We start from the raw sequence: 21,373 nt of genomic DNA on the forward strand, positions 1-21,373 counted from the left end.
CTCTCGCTGAAGCTTGTTGAAGCCACAGAGACCGAAGTCTTGATCGCTGAATGCTGCAAACAGTTTGCCTCTGGCAAATACTTCCAGTTTTGGCAGTGTCTAGTGTTTGAAGGAGACAGAGAGTGATAGATTCTCTGGTCAGCTTAGTTGAGCAAAGCTTAGACTCATGTTTTATACTTTGCAGAGGGAAAAAACTATTCACTACATACCTGAAAAAAAAAAAAAAAAGAAAAATAAATTACTGGGCAAAAAGACATGTACTCATCTTGGGCTGCTGCACTGCTCAGCCCTTACACCAAAAATTAAATGTGCTCATGTCTATCAAAATAATTCAGATATGCCAGATTTTAGCAGCCTGTTGGATTCCCCAGGTTTCAGAGACACCCTTGTCTTGCTCTGAAGGGCTTTGTGGAAAGCTGCCACCATATTAGCACATCACAGTATTTCTGGTGAGACTGACATTTTCCCCATGTGCCCCATCTCCTTTTACCATCACTTCTCTGTTTTCTTCAGTCAAACAAACAGAAAAGCCAACACCTGAGATTTCCATGAGTTAAAAGGGCCTTGAGATTCACAGTGAAAGAACGTTACCTGACTCCTGGATATCTCAGTCATGGATCCATAGATTTCACGCTATTACATCAAGAGAGTCTCCAGCAATGATGGTTCATGCTGGAGATGGGGGAGGTAGACCAGCTGCAAAAGAGAACGCAGTGCCGACTCTACCACCATTGGTTCCAAATGTCAGTGGCCCACCAGGCTTGGCTCTTGTTTGAGGCAGCGGCGCAGGTGTGGGAATCACTGCTGTAGGTTGGATCTCTCAGTGGCAGAGTGGGGTGGTTGCAGATCGATAATCAGCACCCTGCGGTTGCTGTAAATCAAGGCTTGAATCCCTGACAGGCTGCAGAAGCCAGGAAGAGGCACAGAAATAACCTCATCTAACGTTTTTCCTCTCTCTCATTTCTGCATTACGTTGACCTAAATAGGAATTTCTTGTTAGATTTGGCTTCTTTCTGGTGGAAGGCAGATCATTGCAAGGCTGGAGAAACAAGGCTCTCCTGTGCGGGCTGCAGTGGCTCTTTCCCCCAGATACTGTGCAGCCGAAGGAGCAAGTAGCGGGTGGAGAATTAGCAGGGGATAGCAGCAGGACCGTGGGGCAGCCTGGCTGACGTGGAGAGCTGGAATGGCAACTGAGGACAGCTGATATATTAAAGAAAGCAGGAAGGCTGAGTGACAGTGAGGCAGGGAGCCAGTCCAGAAGTATCTGTTTAGTTGGTTATTAAAATCCGATGGAACCACCACAGTGTATATTTATTAACAGTTTGATCTCTCTGCTGCAGTTTTTGCCACTTCCAGCTTTCCTTTCTCCCTTCATTGAGCAATAGTAAGTTACTCAAGGCCAGCACCGCCTCCTGAGTTTGGAAAGTGCCTGACGCCAGAAGTCACCCAAGCGGGCAACTTCAGAGACCTCAGTCTAGGAGAGGGTGCAGCCAGGGACTAGTTTCACTTGCCAAATCCACCTTTTCTTCCTTTCACAAGAGGAGCCTGTGGAGTGGAGCACTCTGCCCACACATAGGGAATTGGTTCTATGCAAAGAGGTAGTGCATGACAAATTAGATGTTTGTAACCACAGCTGTGTAGCTTCCTTGGATGGAGCGGGGTAAACAATTATTATATATTCTTGTTATACTGCCATTGCGAGCTAGCAGCGCTACTCGTTTGTAGCTCGGGTCTTTCCCAGAAAGGCAGTCTATTGGTTTTGAGAGAATAATAGTGCTGGGATCATGGCACTCTCACTTCTAAAAGCAAACCTGAGATAATGGAGAACTCATAATTGGATATTCCCTGAGTCAGAGGGCCTGCCTTTATTTTCCCAGGTATTCCCAAACAGAAGTTACCCTGGGCATGCTAATGCATTTTAATGAATTTTGACAAGGTCACAAGAGCCCATTTGTTGATCGCCCGCCTTGTCCTTGCTTGCACATATGAATTAAGCTTTCCTGTACTTAGCCATAGACAGCCTCCAGCCAGCGTAAGTGTGTGTGTTTTTATGGTTTAAAATATTTCTGTTCACTTGTCAGGTATTATATTTGAAACAGAGCCGCCCAATACGCTGATCAGCAGAGGAAGGGGAAGAACCTATTCTGGTGTTCTGTTTGGTTTCTGTTGATTTTGTCAAACAGCGTAAGGTTTCTTGAAGAATGACAGAAGGAGTTAGAGTAAATCAGTTCCTTCTTGGGGAGCCCAGGGCCAGATGAAGGAAGTGGGCAGTAAAAATGTTTTTAGTAGGGGAAGAGTCTGGAAAATGATAGATGGGTGTTAGAAAGATGGTCTTGAGATGTCTGAGAGTGCTGGATGAATTGTCTGCAACAAGCAGCTTCTTGAATGAATTAGCTCATGAGTTCCTGGTCCTAAAAGTTGTTGAGCCTCTGTGATGATCTGGTGCCACCGTTTTTGTTAGCATGTCCAGGCCAGACAGCATCCCCATAATATGGAACTGCATTAGTGTCCCCTGGACTGGTGAGGGCTGCCACAGTGGCACACTCACGGAGAGAACTCGCTGGAAGCTGGAGAGAAAAACGCTGGCTCCTCAAAGACCGCCCCAGTGCAGAATGCACTGTACGGGCATCACAACCACAGGGGTTTCAGTGAGGAATACTGAGGCAAACCTCTCCGCTAGCCTGTTCAGCCCCAGAAGGAATTTCTGTATGTCATTGATCCTCCATACTTAAGCTCCTGGTGAAACACCGTCATCTATTTTTTTCATTTGTGGTGTACTTGAAGCAGAGGGCTGATGATAACCAGACAGCCCTTCTAATCCAAATAATTCTGTGACTTGTTTGTTTGCTTTAAGAATGATATTTTTCTCTCCCAAATTTGGGGCTACAGTCAAATCTATCTTAAGGAAAAGCAATGCTGCTAACTTGTATGGAGTTATACCTGCCTACACTGGGGGAAACTGATCGTCTGGATGTTATGGTACTTGTGTAAATATTCGCCTGGGAAATAGGAGTCTTGCTTTTCAAGAGAACATAACACCCAGCTAATTTCACTGCCTCTCTTTACAGCCAAGCTTCTCACAAGGGCTAAGCAACAGCATCCTATTTAAAAAATCTTGTCCCAGTTTCGGAATGTCCGTGCCATCAGAAAGCTATGGCCTTACTTTATCTGTTTATATCTAGTAGTAATCTCAGGGAAATGGAGTTTTGTTTTCCCATCACAATTACTCCCCAGTGCAACAGTTAAAATACTGTTTTTCATGGGGCTTAGAAAGCCAAAATTTTTCCCCAGTAACTCAGAGCATAGGAATGTCCTATGGCAAAAGAAGCACTGGCAAGGACACGCATGCCAGCATGTCAGCTGGCCAAGTATGGGAGATCCCCCACCACTTCCTGCCTGAAGGTTCCCAGAGTGCAACTTGGGAACACACTGTGTTTATTTTGGATGCGTGAAGCCCCTGTAAAGATTCTCTATACATGTCTAGATTTAAATATATGTAGTTATGCTCTACCAACATGTTTCAGCCTACACAGGGGCAACATCTGTTGAAACATGCAACTCAGACTTAGTTTTAGCAAAGGAAATGAAGGAAAACAATTTCATCCATCATTAGACCAACACCTGGGAGAAGATTTAGACCTTGTTTCACTTCCTAAAGCTGGGCAAATTCTGGCCTCATCAGACCAGAGGGATAATCAAAGCGCCGATGCTTCAGCTGTCTGTGGCTGTGATGTAAAGGCAGCCTCTTGCAGGGCAACAATTCAAACTATGCGTAGCACTGCTGACCAAGCAAAGGTTGTCAGGTAACCAGTGAATGGTGTGCCGAAAGCAACTCTCCCCTTTCGGCATCGATTCTCACTTGCTGGTGTTTTTTGAGTGCAAACCATGTTAAAGCAATGCAATTGGAGGTCACAGCAGAGAAGCACTGATTGCTCCAGTAAGGGGTAACTCTTAGACGATTAGGGGAAAATATCTTTCTATTATAAAAAGGTCTGTTTGCCACAATGCCATGCAGAACTGCTGTGTCTGTTGATGGAGGGTAGGTGGACTCCTCTTAAAAGCTGATCAGCAGCTCTCTGTAGTATGCAGACCTGCTTTTCTCTCTGCCATGATGATCATGTACAATTGTACCTTCTCACTCTCCTAATGTCTGTATAAGCTGGATGCTAGCATGGCAAAATCTGATAGTAATCCTAAACTGCATCTATGGCCTAAGCAACTGTAGGCACCAACATGCAATCTTCTCTCTGCCTACCAATTTAGAAATGAGTGATAAGAGAGCACTTGTGTGAGTCCCGCTGAGTGAGCCACCGGGCAGGTGTCCTGTGTTCACAAGTCAGAACAATGCACGTTTGTGGTCATTTGCCTGAAGACTGGCTGAATTTTGGAGGGAGCATTGGCTGTCGCATAGTGACCTTCATGTGCAGGTTGCAGAAGAAGCCGCACAAGGCACCTTGTGACCTGCAGCCTCCGCACACCCTACAGTGATTGTCCAGTGACACTGTTGCCTGAGAGCACCAAAGTTGCTGGCCACGGTGCAGTGACTCTTAGGCAAAACTGTGACATGTGTAATAATTAGTGTAAAATTTAGAAGTTATTCGTACCCACAGAACCCTGGGGTGGATCTGATTACACTGGGGTTCGGTGGTGGGGCTTTTCTGCTGATATGAACTGTTATTAGATGTGAATTTTTTTCATGGTACTAGATGACTGGCAGGACTTGCACTTGTGGACCAGGGCTGGGAGAGGCTTTACTGTGAGCCTGCTTAGAAGAACGGTGACTTTCTATGGTTTTTCCACTGCTGATTAGATAGTTGTCTAAATGCTGCCTCCCTCTATTGATAAACAAGGACATAATGCTTATTTCCCTTAAGTTGATGCAGCAATGTTAATGTCTGATTAATCCTATGACATACAGGTCATGCTTGTTAAAATTGAAAGCCACAGATTATTATATTTGGAAGAGATTGCCATATCATGCTGAATTAGTAGTAGAAGCGTTGTTTTCAGTTTTACTCTCTTTATATGTACAAGGCAGGGTTTTCCCCCCCCTAAGATTTGTGGATTTACAACTCTCCTGTTTCTTATAGATCAAATTATTTATATAATTGTAAAACTCTGTTTTTATGAATGAGTTGTAATCCTTCAAAAGAACAAAGACCATTCTGACTTAGAAGAATAAACAAAAATCAAGAGGTTTAGCTGTTATTTGCTGGTTTCTAAAATCTAAAACATCTGTGATTAGGAAGCTTTAAAGTCTGTTTAGATAGATAGTTGAGGATTTGTTTTGGTTTTGGTTTGTTTATAAAGTATGCCAGTTATTTCAGATGTTCTGTCTATAAAGAATGTAAAATAATTTAGTCGTCTCAGATCTGAGTTTAATTCAAGTCACTGGTGGAAGGTCACTAAATCCAGTCCAGGGTATCATTCAGATCTGCCATTGTTTAGACCTAAAAAATGTGACCATAAAAATGTTGGCATGTTTGTTATTCAGGACGTATAATGTCTTAATTGAAATGGCATCAGAAACTATTTTAAAAACTTCTATTCCAGTTCACATGACAGAAAGTATTTTACAGCTTTAACATCTGTTTTAGGGCCAACAGGTCAGACTGAGCCTTTGTCTGACTGTAACTCTTTTGATTTCAGTGTAGTTGTATCCACTTAAATCCTGATTGAATTTGCCTCACATGATTGGTTTTTTAATTGTATGATTTAATTTTCTTTATCTCCAACCCAGTGTTACAGTACGTAGCTTCAGAGTATGTTAGAATAAGATCAATAACGGATCCTTTCTTCTTCCTTTTTTATTTTCCCAGTTACAGGGATCCATTAAAAGAAAACTGGAAGATGATAGCTCTCCTGCCTCCAGTGGCGTGCCTGATGTCATTTTCCCGAATGACAGTAAAAGACTTTGTCTTGATGACGTAAACCTTGCCATGGGCCAAGGTGCCAATCCCAATGTGGCATGTCCAGAAATGCAAAGTTCTCCATTCTCTGCCAGTCACAGCACTTCTTCGCTGGGAGTTGCAGGTCATTCAGTGCTCCTTGAGAACAATCACATGAATGGCGGTGGCATTGGTTCCCCATTTTCCGTGCCACCCAACACGGAAATAAATCAGAAGGGGTCAATAGGAGGGCAAAACAATAGCATTGTCCACTATGATGAGAAAGGAAACAGCTTACAGTCTGTGGACCAAGAGCTGCAGGATCTATTGGAAGAGCTGACGAAAATGCCTGATCCTTCTCCCAATGACCTGGACCTGGAGAAGATTTTGTGCAGCAAGGCTGAAGAGCCACTTGGGCTGAGTCATTCTCAACCAAGCATAAGTACCACTCCAAAGTCCTCTCCACAGACTTCCCACTTGGAGAACCATGTTGCTAACAAAGATTTTTCTCCAGGCTGCAATCCAGCCAGTGGAGGATCTCCTCAGATGAGACCATCATCTGCCGGCGCTAACTTCCAAGTTCCTCCCTCAAACAAACCTGCTGCATCACCCATCTCTACAGCGGCTCAGAGCAAGAACCAGCCACCACCTATGCTTCCAGTTCCCTTGCCCAACATACCTGGCTCCAACTGGCATGCTCAGCAGCTAAAGCAGCTTGCAGCTAGCAAGCAGGTGTCTACTACTAAGCAGCAAGTACAGGCTTCCAGCTGGCCAACTATGTCTCCTCCTGGTCTGTCTCCACCTTACAGAGCAGGATCATCCCCACACCATCAACCTTTCAGTCCTCAAAATGTTATGGTGTCTGGCATGCCTGCTAATAATCTACCAGGAAACAACATTCAGAGTCCTCAAAACACTCTGCTTTCAAGCATGACTTCCAGCAGCACCCCATCGAATGGTCCATCTCCTCCTTATGGGTCTGAGAAGCTTTCCAGCCCAGCTCTAAACCAGCAGCCCTTCAGCCCGCAGAGCTCCATGCTGCCCACCCTGACGGCAGCCAGCTTACCAGCCAACAACATTAAAAGTCCACAGAACAACTTGGTTGCCAGCATGGCCTCCACAAATACGGGACCTTCCCCACCGTACAGGCCAGAAAAGCTGTCAAGCCCAGCTCTGCATCAGCAGCCCTTCAGTCCTCAAGGTACATTAATCTCTAACATCACTCCCACCAGCAACCCCACAAGTATGCAGGGCTCACTTTTTAAATCAATGACTACAAACCAGTCCAAAAATATGAACCTAATTATGCAACAGTCATCCACTAGCTTACAGCCAGGTCTGGTAAATGAGAGCCCCGTTAGCCAAGACCAGTTTTCTTTCAATAACACCAAACCGCTGTCTCACTTTGCCTCAGAGTCAGCAACTCAAAAGATGTCACCTCTGACAGCAGGACAAGGGCAGCAGTCCCTCATTCACTATCTCCAGCAGCAGCAGCAGTCTCCAGCCGCGCAGCAGTCCCAGCAGCCTAACAACAGCCAGTTTCTCCAGCAGCAGTTTCGACAGCTGATACAGCCGCATCGGATGCAGAGACACATGCAGCCTGCCACGTTGCCATCGCAAAGCAGACAGGTGAGGAAACCTCTTCTGTCCTACAGGGCTTATGTAAAAATATTGAGTCATTCATTTTCTTTTTACTTTCCTTTGTGTTACAAATGCAACATTGCTGAACGTCTGGGGTGTGCACAGTGTATACAAGGACAAGGCAGTAACAACATCCTGGTGTTATCAGAAGTAACTATTTGTTTTTTCAGTTGAAATGTGCTGTAATTCTATCATGCATTCTCTCTACTAGACCAGTGGAGAACTCTATGCTAGTAGGCAAAACGCATTTCATGCTACTAAAATAAATTATTTTTGCATATTCTTATTTAGCATATATTGTAAGCTGTAGAAGTGTTTCTGTAATGTGTTTCTCATCATCTTTTTAGTGGCGACATGATTTTTCTCTTAGTGCCTGTTTAGCCCCACCCAGCCAAATTTGACAGCTAAAACCATGCAGTTGAGCCTCCAAAATCCCTTCCTCCCCACACCCCGCAGGGAGAGGGGAGAGGGAAATGAGAGGAAAAAACACTTATGGGTTGCAAACTAAAACTACGGCTTTAACGAAATGATAATAATGAAAATAATTAGAAAGTAATAAAATACATACAAATATGTGAGATTGTGCCCCCACCCCTCGATGACTATAAGTGGCCACAAAGGCTGCAGAGCAGACAGGAAAAAATGGGTCTAGGGTAGGAAGGAGCTGGACTCAGGAACTGGGTTCAGCAATGCACAGATCCGGGATCAGGAGCAACCGGACAAACGAGGTCCTCTCTGGATGTCGGCCATCGCAGAAGAGGGTGAGACCCTCGTGATCTGTCAATTTATACTGAGTATGACGCATATGGGTTGGAATACTCTCTGTTGGTTAGTTTAGGGTCACCCACCCTATTTGCCCCTCCTCATAGGCGCGGCCCCTTTTCTGCCAGCTTGAGGATGGCCTTGGTTCAGTATAAACATTGGCCTTTTTGCATGCCAGTGCCCTGTGTTATCACTTTAGAGAAGAACACTGTCTCAAAAACATGCAGTTAGTTTTCAGAGAATGAAGTTACTTACAGCAACTGAGTTAGTCGCGAAACTGACTCTTATTTACCTCAAACTACAACAGCGCCCTTCAACAATTGATCTGTGTGTTATGTTTCTGAGGCTAGAGAAGATAATCTGGGTGAGAAGCAAAGTTAAAATAGGACTCCTTCATGGACAGCTGGTCAAACAGTACAGCTCCCGAATAGCAAAGAGGCAGACTTGAAATACCTGTTACCAGCATTTGCCAGAAGCAGTGCCCTGCTTTGGATCAGGTCCATTCCCCACCCTTTGTTAATCTTTGATACCAACCAAGCTGGTAAGTGCAAAAATGCAGTTGGCAGGAGTGAGACACAGCCCTGATTTCTCTCCAGCAACCTTCTGCTTGAGGCTCAAGGAGCGGTGCAGAGCACTATCCACTAGTACCTCTTAGAAGAAAAATTTACTGTGAATGGGGACTTCAGAGCAAGGGAGGGCTTGGGGACTCAGCCTGTGTGTGAGGAATGAACACCGATCTTTCTGTGAAGAAGAATAGTAGGAAACGTTGAACTTTACCACCAAAGCCAAATACCTTGTTAGGCTGAACCAATGCTTTGGAAGCAGAATCTTTCAGGCTGCTTAGCCACGCACACAGGCACTCCATCAGCTCCTCATGGAGTGAGACACTTATCACCTAGCACACCAGAGACTGATCTCTGAAGCTTTGCTAGGATCTGCTTGGGAGTGGGTGCTTAGCAGGAGAATACCCTCCAGAGCCTGGCTTTCTTTGGTTTTCTTCCCTGCTAAGTGGCTGGTTCTTACGGTGGTGGATTTCTTCAGTGTCGGTGTAAACTTGTCCTGTGATAGCAATGAGAAAGGGGATAGTTTCTAAATGTCATGTTGTTAGGGTAAATAAATTAAGTCCATTTCCACTGTGCCACATCAAGATCGACTCACCCTTTTCTAAGCTGTGCACGCTCGGTATTCCCTTCAATACAGCAGTTTAAAACAGAAAGTTGGGAAGGACTTTCTTACCCAAATATATAAGATGTAACAATATGGCATATAGAGTTCACTTTAAAGAGTTTTATATATATGTGTGTGTATATATATATAGGGTTATCAATTTAAGGCCGCTAATTCAACAGGAGCCTGAGGCAATTATATTGCTTTAAGCACATGGGAACCCTGTTTCTTTTCAGTGGGACCCAAATCAAACACAAAATACAGGGTCTTGCTGGATTGGAATCTAGGAGCATGGGAGAGCATGCAATTGAAAGTGAGTAAGTTGCTGCAGCTTCATGAATTACTGTCCCTCAGTTGTTTTACTCTGGAGGCAGTTTAGGTGAAGAATACATTCATGGTGTTTTACCACATCTCAGATGATGGCTGCTAAGTTGTTAAACTGCAGTAACATGATCAGTTTTGATCATATGTCCGTAACCTTTGAGAATATTTTTTTTTTCTGGCTCCCCCGCTGTGTGTGTGGAATTGCCGCGTCCCTGTTGGATTCCTGAGGTTTCCCGTGCCCTAGTTTTCTCTGCTTTGCATTTTTGTCTTACACCTCTGAACCCCCTACATGATTGATTAGCAAAAAAAAAAAAAAGAAAAAAGTGAGAAAAATTCCTGCAGTGAGACTCTTTAAATTGGCCAAAACAGCCCCTCTTCCACTGACTTTCCTCCTGCTCTGCCTGTGCTGCATTACTCGCTGATTCTCACTGTCAGAGAGAGAGTTATTATAATTTGACGGCTATCAGTAAAGATCAAGGACAGTTAAGACAATGATTACAGGTGATGAGCATTTCACATTTTCAGACTAGTTAGGTAAGCTTATGGTGCCTCCCTCATGTTACAAGTAAGACTTATTACACTAATTATACACCAGATGACAGTGCTTCAGTTTTACAGTCTGTTAAGCTGCCGAAGAAAGATGGTGGATGTTCAGGGGTGGAACATTTTGTTAGGTTTTGATAACTTTACTGCGAATCTCATGGAAGAAAAAAGACCCTGAGTGCTGAGTTAAAATATACTAGGTAGGAAACTTTAAAATTCTGGGATACTTGCTACATTCCTTTGAATCTAGCATGTTATTAGCCTGCAACAGATTTCTAATTTATGCTGAGACATTGATACTGAAATTTTGGATCTGACCTGCTGCGTACCAATTTTGCTCCATTATAGCAAAGTAGCTCCAGTGACTGTGGTTTTGATTTCCAGCCGTCTGTCCAGAGCTGAATTTGAGCTTTGCAGAATCTCAGTGCCAGTTCTCTCCTGAGGCAGGTGATGAATAGGACTTTTCGAGCATAGAGCAGTTGTTTCATTAAAAGGCAAAATATTAAAGATTCAGAATACAGGGGTGACAACTTCTGCATCTTCAAAAACTAATAACCTTCTGGAGGGAAATTGCCTTTTTTAGCCTTATTCACAGAAATTTGCTCAAAGAAAAATAACAGCATTTCCTGGAATTTTGTTTAGTGTTTAAAAGTCGTCCCCTTGTCCTGTGTGTGTGTTTGTAAATGTGACTAAAATTTATAAAAAGAAGGCATAGTACTCTCTTCTTTTGAGCAAGAGGTGCAGCTTTGTGCAGGGGAAGAATGTGGATGGTGGCCAGTTGGAGGGAGAACAATAAACCATGAAATTTGATCCTTGTAGCAGGCAGAGCAACATGAGGAAGAGCACAGTCACTGGGACATGGACCCAGAGTGAGCTTTTTGCTGTTGTTTTAATGCGTATTAAAGCAAAGTCTCCAAATTTCAAAAGCTGAGTTACTACTAGTGCCTCACAGCTCTACCATTTTTGTACTTTATGATACATCTCTTAAGTGTAATCAGTCTGCATCCTAGATCCTGTATTGCCTGGACAACTGGTAAATCTGATAAGGGCTAATCTTTTCCCATCTGAAGCACGATGTCTTTATTGTCGAGCATTGACGGATATTGATTGAGGCGCTGACAGTTTGCATTGTGTGATACTGCAAAGCCTGGTGGTGCAAACATTGCTCTTGTGGATATGTGCAGGTTTTCATTTTACTCCTGTAGGACTGATACTTGCTGAGGGAAATTATACTCAAAGGTCTGGACTCATAAATCCACAGTATAAAGACGGTAATAAATGCCAGAGAGTCAAAGATAGTCTCCCAAACTATCACATGCTGTTTTGTGGGCTTAAGCGTAGCCACTTTACTTTATTGGCTGTTTGTGGGTGCATGAAAAGCTGCATTTGCCCAGGCAGGTTGAACAGTTGGGCATCTCCCTGATTTTCATGTCTGAATACAGTTTGTACTTGCAGATCTACTATTTTGGCATGTCAGATATATTGGGCCCAATTCTGCCTTCAGCAATGCTGATACATCAGTGTTCCAGAAGAGCTCTTCTTTTATTCCTGCCAACATAGGAACAGACGCGGGTCTTTGCGAACGGAAAGGAGGGTTCCCCTGAAGGCAGGAATATGAGCCGGTGATCTTTGCAGTTTAAGTCAGGCTGGAATAAAAGAAACCCTTTGGGTGGCCATTACCTTTCTGAGGCCAAGTTTGTCCGAGTTAAAATTTGAAAATCTTGGGGAGGAGGGCAGTATCACCCACTTCTCTGTGTGTAAAATGTTGAAAACCAAAGCACAGCTTAAAAGATTGTTTTGGTGGGGGGATGTAGCTAATAAATAGCCATCATTTGGGTGGGACACACTGAGCATTTCTGAGCTCCACTTGCACTGCAGGAACCAAATGTGCCATTTTTAGAGCTCTCCACATTCCTGCTGACATCCAGACACTTGTACACTGGACTGTCAGTGAAGGGTATATTCGTTTCAGCTCCATTCCCAAAAATGATGGCAGAGGAAAAATGATAGGCGAAGAGACAGAGAGAAAAATAATGTTATTTGCCATAAAAATGGCTATATTTTACTACATGTGGACTGCATATGAGATAGTGAAGAACATGCTGAATACTGAAAAAAACTTTGAAAAGGACTTGACAGTGTTTCTTTAACTGTGGCAAATGCAGCAATACAATATCTAAGTTGGCAGAGTAGATTATAGGTTGCAGAGAAACACCAAAACCCCTGAGCTAGATTAAATGTACTAGGCAGAAAAAAAGACTTAAACAAAAAATCTTGTTTCTAAGCATGAGCCCTCTAAATATAGACACAAAACTGAAGAAGAAATGCACTGTTATGAAGAACAAACTGACCCAGAGTTTAGATGTCAAAAGTTAAAGAAATATAATGGAATACAAAATACAGCTTTTATTAATATAAACAGAAATGTTAATACCATGGACTGATTTCCTGGGTGTCCTATTTTATATGAAATTATTTTTGCCCGTGAAAAGTCAGCACACTGTGACTGTTAGGTGAGATTGTTCTGATTCAGCAGCACTTCGTGTTTATAAGGTCTGATGTAGATTGATTAAGTTTGGAAAAGCAGAGAACAGCATCTGAGTACACGCAGTCCTCTTGTAAGTACAGGGGGAAAGCAGATTTCATTTGGGATATCCAAGATGTCACAAGGAGTCTTCCTAACATATAAAAAACTATGATATCATTTGTTATTAATAAGGCCAAAAATACTGGCTGGATTTCATCTACAGTCTCCTCCCTCCTTTTTTCAAGTGTTAATTTATCTATAAAGCCACCTTAAGTGAAGTTCCATAGATATTTCTCCATCTTCTTTTCCCTTTTCCCTGAAAAAGTTTTTAAAATATTAAGGTTTTATTTTCTTTCACTAATTCTGCGGAGAAGAACAGATATAATTTCAAAGGGCAATGGCAGCACAATACCGAAGGAGAGCCTTTGAGGGAGTGGAGAGCTTTTGAAGGCAAAGCAACAAACCCTTCAGCTAATTAAGTGCCTTTGAATAGGCGAATAAAGGAAGCTGGTGATGAATCTGGATTACAGAGAGCAATAAGGCTCAGCCTGGAGTTTGACCTCTCCACAGATGTAAAAACATCTTCTTGAATGGTCATTTCTGAATTTATATTTATCCATGCCCTTGCTACTGAGTTGGGTTTGGGTTTTTTTTCAGACTAGGAGATTGTCTCCTTCCTTCTTTCAGGAGAGTCTGAAAGGATCTTGACTGAAACTATTTGACTGCCATCTTCTTCCTTCCCCTCCCTCCCCTGCAAATAAATAATGTAAGATAAGTTTTGGAAAGTAAGGAATGAATTTCAAGAAATAAACAGGGTGTTTTGCGACAGCATGCCAACAGGAATACAATATTTTCAGAAGTGCAATAATCAAGATAAAAAATTTAGTTCCCATCTGGTCTTCTTAGCCCATTGCTCTTTTGCAGTGTTTTCTTAATAGCGTGTGTTGTCTTCTTCTGTTACATTACAGGTATTTCAAAGCATTTCTCTGTTGAAGTGGAGCCCATGTAGCCATGTCTTAACCTTCTTGGTTCTTTGGCTTATATTTTAAGACATTTACAGGCATTGATATTTCTAGCAGCTCTAATGCACTCATCGTTCCTTCCAGTTTAGCTCTGTTATGCTGAAAGCACTTTTGGACACCACATAGCACATCAATAGGGGAAGCAATCTGCAGAGGAGAAACTTGTAAATAGACTGATCCTTCTGAACACGATGTGGGGAGCATCCTCCTCTACCCTCAGCATTGCTTTCCATTTGGATCTGAAATTAACGTGGGCGCTACATCAAAGCTGCAGCACTTTCTGCAGTCCAACCGAGTCTTTCCCTTAGTTTTACCCATTTAATAAAACAGAAGACATTCTGCCAGCAGTTTAGGACTTGGGACACAGACAACTCTATGGGAATCTCATGCTGGACAAATTAAAATCATGTAGATGGAAATGTGACTTATTCCAGAGAAATTTAGGACAAGGTGCTGAATTTCAGCCTGACAGGCTGTTTTTCCTGAGTCCCGGTGCCCAGGACAAGGCTCTATGTCAGCGCTGTATCCTCCCTCTGCTCCTGGCAGGGCCATACAGTGCGGGCAGAGCGGAGCCATCGCACTGAGGTTTTGCAATAACTCTGAAATAACCCTTGCTTTTGTGGTTTTTGAGCTTTAAGCAACAGACAGTTGTTTCCTCCTGCTCTGCAGTTGGGGGGCGGGAGAGAAGCTCTTCTCTCAAAGGTGTAGGAAAAGCGGTGGTATCGCAATAAAAAGTGGCCAGTTCGTTTGATGTGAAACAATATTCTGACACCCATTTGCACCAAAGCCGCTCTGATCCTGCCAGCCTCGGTGGACAGATTCTCTCAGGTTTTCTGGGCAGCTGGTAGCAGTATCTGCAGGTTTTCCTGGGCTAAACATCAGCTGAATCAGGCCTCAGCTGCAGATTTTCTTGCTTTCTTTTTGTTCAAGTAATCCATTTTGCTTTCTTTATTATCACAAAAAAAAAAAAAAAGTCCCAATCCATTCAGATGCAGAAATCTTTAATTTATAAGCAGCTGAGCAAAAGGTTTTCAACACCTTATTTTTTCTCAGCTGTGCCTTTAGATGCAATGAAGTTCTAAACATTCTAGGGAAGACTCGGGGACTTTCTTGCTGTTTGGCTTTCAGAATGAATGCCATAACTTCTTTCTGCATATCATTCTTAAAAATAGCACACTACTTGCATCCCCGGTTACAAGTCCATGCACCCATAATTGTTATATTGGAAAGGTATGTTCATGGCACAGCGTGCTGTTCAATAGCAGTGAAGAAATGGTTTCCAAGACCCTATTGTACACCCAGCTCGTTTCGTCTGTGCTGTAAATTCCTATTAATATCAGAACATCTTAATCCATTTTTCCTACATTTGTGGAAGAAAGGTTTGTTCGTTGTCTCTGTTTTCTGTGTCTTTCTTAGTGAATGGCAGTTTGAGGAGTTATTTTGAGCTAAAAGCAGCCTGGCTTTCAGAAAATGTTCTCACTTCCCTAAAACCTTGCCCTTCTCTCTACCTCAAATTTCATGCCTAAATTAATAATTAATTTTAGTGTTTTTTGCAGTGATACTGTGACAGTGTGGTTTGCAGCCTGGATTTTTGGGGTGGCTTCTACCTAGTGTTGCGTTGTAGTAGTCTAAAGTGACATGTGTATTCCACAAGGAAGAAATACTTACAGAACCAAAATCTCATTTCACAATCAGAATAAAAAGCAAACAAACAAATAAATAAGAGAGTCACTCAGATGCTGTTAAGCCACGCTCCTGGCGCCGGACGGCGGTTCAGCAGGGTGGGGTGACTGGAGCTGCCTACTTTGTCCTTCTGCTCTGCTCCTCTGTCATTTCTGCCTCGCTGCAGTAAACCCTGCGCGCAGAAGTGTATGCATGTTTTGTTTCAGATGCAATACCTAGAAATAACTTTCCTGGTAAAATGAACTCAGTCTCTTTTTCTTTTTCTCTGGGCATTTTGGAGAAATTTCAGTGTGTGGGTGGGGGAAAACAAAGACGTGGCTGTAAACAGGAACTGATATTGTCTCTGCGCCTGAATGGGGAGAGAAACTGAACTGGCCTCGGTAGTTCTCTGTACATCTGCAAGTCTGGAAACACTGGGATGATTCACGGTTTGCTGATTAATACAGGAGCGAGCAAAATGGTGTGAATTAACAGCCATTACAGAGCTGCGCTGGATAGCAAATATCCCCCTAGAACAAATGATGTTTCACAAAGATTGCTTAGAGGAAGAGGTAATGGGTCTTAAATACAAATTAGAAGCAGTCCCATCAAAGCTGTTAACATTAAGGTTTGAAAGCCAAACACTATTATGAGCTGTCTTCAAAAACTGTCCATTTAGGAAGCATATCAGTCTGCCGTGTTGGCTGTGCGACGTTTCTGTCTCGAGCACTTTGGGCTGTTTCAAGCAGCCAGCACTAATAATTGATAGAAATCCACAATCAGAATGTAGCAGCTCTTCTTAGGGCTTTAAAGGCTAATCACTCTATTACACATCCTTTTATTTTTTTAGTGAAATTTTTATAGCATATATAAAGGCAAATATCATTATCAGGATGTAATTCTTATAAGTTCTACTGTTAACAGAAAGTAATCCTGTATTACAATTTAACCCTTTGCATACAGGAATGTTAAAAGAAGATAATAAATACATTACTTTAGCATAAATAATATTCACTGTACATTTGGCAAAATGATTTAATACTTGTCATTGTAATAACAGAAGTTCAATACCTTAGATCAGTGTCAGACAGATGCAAATGTGAATGCAGGTTATGGACAAGCTACGCGGAGCTATTTTTCTGGATTACGGAACTGACTGATGAGAGACCCACACAAGCAGGGTAAGCCCTGTAATGTAGACAGAATAGCATGATATCCTGGTCTAAGACATTACATTAACAGCTTGATCTTGTAAAGATTCAAACACACACCTAAATTTACACAGAGGGAGGTCATCCCAGGACGACTACAGGATTATTTCTGAGAGCAGGGTGAATCATATATGTGAGTGTGTGTGTGTGTCTTTGTATGCTCTAGAAAGACCAAAGGTGGAGGAGGAGGCTGCAGCAAAGGGCACAGCAATCATTGGCAGTGGCATATTAGTGCTACAACAAAAAAAGATAGTTGGAAGCTTTGATAAGCTCATTCTTGAAGCTTTGATACGCTCATTCTTAGCTCAGCTCAAGTATACATTTGAATTATTTTTGGCTTTTCTGGTTTTATTTTCTGGGGGTTAGTACCAGTATTTTATAAACCTGTCAGACTTTGAATAAGTTTATGTTTTAATCAGATTATTTGCAGTCCCATAGGTTTTATTTTACAAAAACATGAATTGCAGAAGCAAAATTTGCCCCTTACAGAAAGAAAGCTGCCCCATCCTCTTGGTCATAGCAATAACAAAAGCAGATGAAAAAGCAAAAAAAAATTCTTAACAAAGATTCTTCTCCCCCCTGCCCCTTTTTCATTGCTGATTGCAGACTGCTAATGTGTTTCTTTCCTTTTCAGAAAGATGAGGACATACTATCCTGGGATACCAGTAGTATATATCCCAGTCATAAACAATTCTCTTTCTCTCAGTACTTAAATGCTTGGGGCTTTTGGAAGCTTCTCTTTGCATAGTAAATGTGTTTAATATTTCCTTTACTCTCCGGCATTATTAAGTGTAAACTGTTACTGTACTGGGTTGAAGGGTAGTTTACATGGCACTTGTATTTGGATAGTCTGTTTTCTTTTACCACTGCTCTGAAGGGCGTGTTTAAGCAATGAATGGATGATCATAGGAGTATTATTTTTTTATTTCGTACAACCCCCTTTTTCTCTTCATTTCTTTTCAGCTCAGTCAGCACACTTTCCATAGCAGCATTTTAGTTTTCTGCTTGGAAGTGTGGCATTTAGCAAATAGATGCATAACAAGGATGAGGTACTTTTTTTCTCCTTTTCCCTCTTCTCCCAAGAGATACCCTGTGACTTCCTCTATTAGTCCATTAATCGCCGTAGCTCAAAATTCAGTCTGATCAAAGGAGCAGAACGAGGTTGAAAAGTGCAGATTCTGGCAATTGACTTGACTGTTTAGATTCCCTGCTGAGCTCATTTAGAGCTGGAATTAAGCTGTTCCTGCTGTATTTTCCATCCTTGGCTCGGAAATGGTGCTGTGCCCATGCACCGCGCCGGGGGAGCGCAGAGGGCAGCGCGGCGTCCCCACCGCCCACACCCAGCCTGCACCAGAGAGAAGCCTCCGCGACCTGGGGAGCTCCATCTCCCTGTGCCAGCAGACAGCTGAGTAATCCTGTCTTAGTTTGATAAGAAGGTCTGCGTTTAGATTGCTTTAGCTATTCGGCTGCAGGAAAAGTGGAGAACCTGTTAACTGAAGGTGTTGGAGTCAATATTGAAGATTCTGTGGTTTTTTTTAACTGAAACATCAGGTTTCCATCTCTTGCAGCTCTGCTGAGGTTGGTGTGCGTGTTATGAGTGGGAAGGAAAGAAGTAAAAAAATACGTAAACGGGAAATTTGTAAACAACATGAAGCTTCTTGTAAAAGTTTTCTTTACTATATAATGACTCACTTAAAGAATATAGTTGTGTTTCATGCCTGTTTATACGTGCAGTTAGAAGCTGGTGCTGTTTTCTCTCATTAATAGTCTTGTTGGTTCTTGTTTGCTTAAGGCAAAAATGCAGACTGCCCATACCTGTATTGTTCGCTGCAGATTAACATCTGATTTTGCAATCCTTACACATCTCAAATTCCTATTGATGTAACCGAGAGTTACAAGTTCTCCAGGAATAGTGTTGGACTCTTGATGTCATTATTTGTGATTCTGCAGTTCGCCAAACTGTGCTAATATCTCTCAAACAGAGACAGAGTAATTTGATGTCTAAGTTCTTATATCATTAAAGTGAGTTATTGTTACTGAAATGTGAATGGGATTCTATTATCAGAAAATATTATGTATTTAATGGTTTAAGAGTGCTTAAGGTCAGCAAGAACAGAGATGCTGATAATATCACCAGAGACTGTGTGATGGTCCTGAAATGTGAGTAAACCTGCAACTGAAAACATTTTGCTAGACCCATTGGTGTCTTCCCATAGTTTAGAACTTCGTTTAAATCTCCAATATTTATTTATGTTGGTTTACTTTTTTAAAAAAAAAAAAAAAAAAAAAAAAGAAAAGGAAGAAAAAAGAAAATAAAACCTGACCATTAATAAGAACTTTTTACTAAGAAAAAATGTTGGCAGTGAGGGGGGAAATGGACAAATCCATTTATCCATTTTGTGCTCAATCCAGAGTCTGAGCTTTGCCCTGCGTAGGTGTCATATATCTATATGGCTTTACATCTTCATTTTAAACAGGGCTGTGACTTTCATCAGGGATCCTGTGTGGAATAAGGTTAAAAAGGGACTCCTGATGTGGGTATGCTGCTCCATTCTAGGTTTTCATGATATAACTAAAACTACTGTGCTTTAGTTTACAGAGATTTCCTTAAATTTCGTACTTCATAAAAAATCTTACTATCTGTGATTTCTTAGTTTTCTGCTTATGATAATAGTATTGAGGCTTTTCATAAGATGCAGTGCTGTCTAGCTCCATTTAAAATACACATTTTTGCCCACTGTTTTGATTAAGCTAGAAGGAGGGTGATACCTACCTGCTGTCTAGATTACCATCAACTCAAAGTAAAGTTGAATTGTACTCTATTCTAACAGCCTATTTTCTGATTGGGTACGAAGAGGCTTTTCCTGCTGCACTAGTATTTTCCAAATAAAACATTTTTGCCAATTTATGAAGAAATATCAGTGCAAGTACCAATTTAGACATGCTGGAAGGAGTCCTGCACCATAGATTATAAAACAGTTGGCCAAAATAAGGAATTAAAGTAATCCCTGATATTAGGAGCATGAACATTAGATGACCTTCTGTATATGCCCTGTGTGAGTTTCAAACCCAGCTGTGCTATAGGCTCCCTTTATCGCTGTTTCTCCACACCTATACTGCGCAGAAAACAAAAGACCAGCCATTCAGCAAGGAAACTGGAACACATGCTTGCAGATATTACAGACTTTAAATGCATTGTATTTGTAACAGTAGTTCGTGATTGGAATGACAGGAAGGAAATGAGCAGAAAACATCCTATTCTATCTCTATATAAAATCTAGCTTGTGAAAGATACAGTTACCACAATAATGATCAGAGGCTAATTGATTCATTGTGCAGGGAGACAAGTGCTGAGCGAAGGAGCCAGCGGGGTCATTTTCTTGTTCCAACTCCACTTTGGTTGTTTGCTGAGGAAGGGCAGGAGAGGGTTATAAAGCTGCCGCCACTGCATTCAGCGCATGTTTTTCTCAGAAAAGAAGAGACACCGCCAGCCAAGATCTCTTTCCTTTGGAAATTGTGGCTGGGAAGGGCCCCTTTGGCTGAGGAGACAAAGTGGGCAGTCAGACAGCCCCTTTCCTGAATCCCAGGCAGGCACCAGACGGCTGAAGGAAGAGAGGCACCAGGCTGAATTAGATTGCCTCCTGCTTTGGACAGTAAGGCAGGGAGGCAGGCTTAATTGCTTTGCAGCTGTTCATTTTTTCCTCTTCTCCCTCCCCTGCCCTCCTGTCCCTCCTCCCAGCTGACCCCGGTGGCAGCCACAGCTCTGGCCCTGAGGAAACCTCACTAACCTGGGGAGAAGGATCTAAGGTTTCTGAACTCAGTTTTATCAGCCTTTGTACCCTTCCCTCAAGCCCAGCAGCAAATGGGGAGAGAAAGGAAAGTGTATATACTCTGGAGTAACCTAGTAATTTGTCTGGGTTAGTTTGTAGAGCGGCTGCTGAAGGCAGCGTGTGGCGAGGGGCAGACGGCTCAGGTGGCATCCTTTGGGAGAGGCGGGTGGGTGTCATCACTGGCAGGTCCTAGCATCATCCTGTCTGAGAGGACAAACCAGGAGAGCCTTGGAATGAACCCCCTGCGATGTGGCATTCCCGGCAGCAGGATTTACGAGACATGCGAGCTTTCCTCCCTGGAGCTGTGATCCCGTTTACGGAGATCTCCAGACTGGTGTCTGGCAGTATGAATGTCGGCTAAGGTTGATTTTGTGGTGCTCTCACCAGCAAGAGCCTCGACACCAAAATGTTCTTGACCTGACTGTTAACGGGAAAGCTACTTTGAACGTCGGAGAATTTGCAGGGGTCTCCAGCCCTCAAAAACTGGCTCGGACCAGACTTGCAGATTTGCACATATCTCATAATCCTGAACTGTCTAAACCTTATGTTTGTGCAGGAAACAGCTTGTTTTCTTAATTGCGCTCACTCCGCTCCCAATTTTAAATGTTTAAAAACGTGTTTCCTTGCCTTAGCAGTGAGACTGCAGCCAGCTTTCAGCTTACCTGCTTTGCAGAGAGGGGCTTTGCTCATCTGCTGCTCAGCCACCCTTCCTGGGTCTGTTCACCTCCAGCAGCAATGTCAAGCTAACCCAATTTTGCAGCTGGTATCAAGTGCCAAAGGCAAGCTTTGTATATGT

At 42.6% G+C, this 21,373-nt stretch overlaps 1 protein-coding gene across 4 annotated transcripts in view; it reads left to right on the top strand.

Moving 5' to 3' along the window:
* MAMLD1 (mastermind like domain containing 1) overlaps nt 1-21,373 on the top strand; it is a 130,334-nt gene that overhangs the window by 89,899 nt on the left and 19,062 nt on the right. For 3 of the 4 annotated variants that reach the window (XM_054075748.1, XM_054075746.1, XM_054075747.1), the window contains exons 2-3: nt 5,820-7,089; nt 7,303-7,517. In XM_054075748.1, coding sequence (XP_053931723.1) covers nt 5,940-7,089; nt 7,303-7,517 — 1,365 coding nt within the window. In that variant the 5' untranslated portion in view covers nt 5,820-5,939. Of the gene's footprint in view, nt 1-5,819; nt 7,518-21,373 lie in introns of all 4 variants that reach the window. The other variant, XM_054075745.1, reaches the window with a different exon arrangement.

Source organism: Cuculus canorus, chromosome 10 (genome assembly GCF_017976375.1).
Source record: "Cuculus canorus isolate bCucCan1 chromosome 10, bCucCan1.pri, whole genome shotgun sequence".
Taxonomy (NCBI): Eukaryota; Metazoa; Chordata; class Aves; order Cuculiformes; family Cuculidae; genus Cuculus; species Cuculus canorus.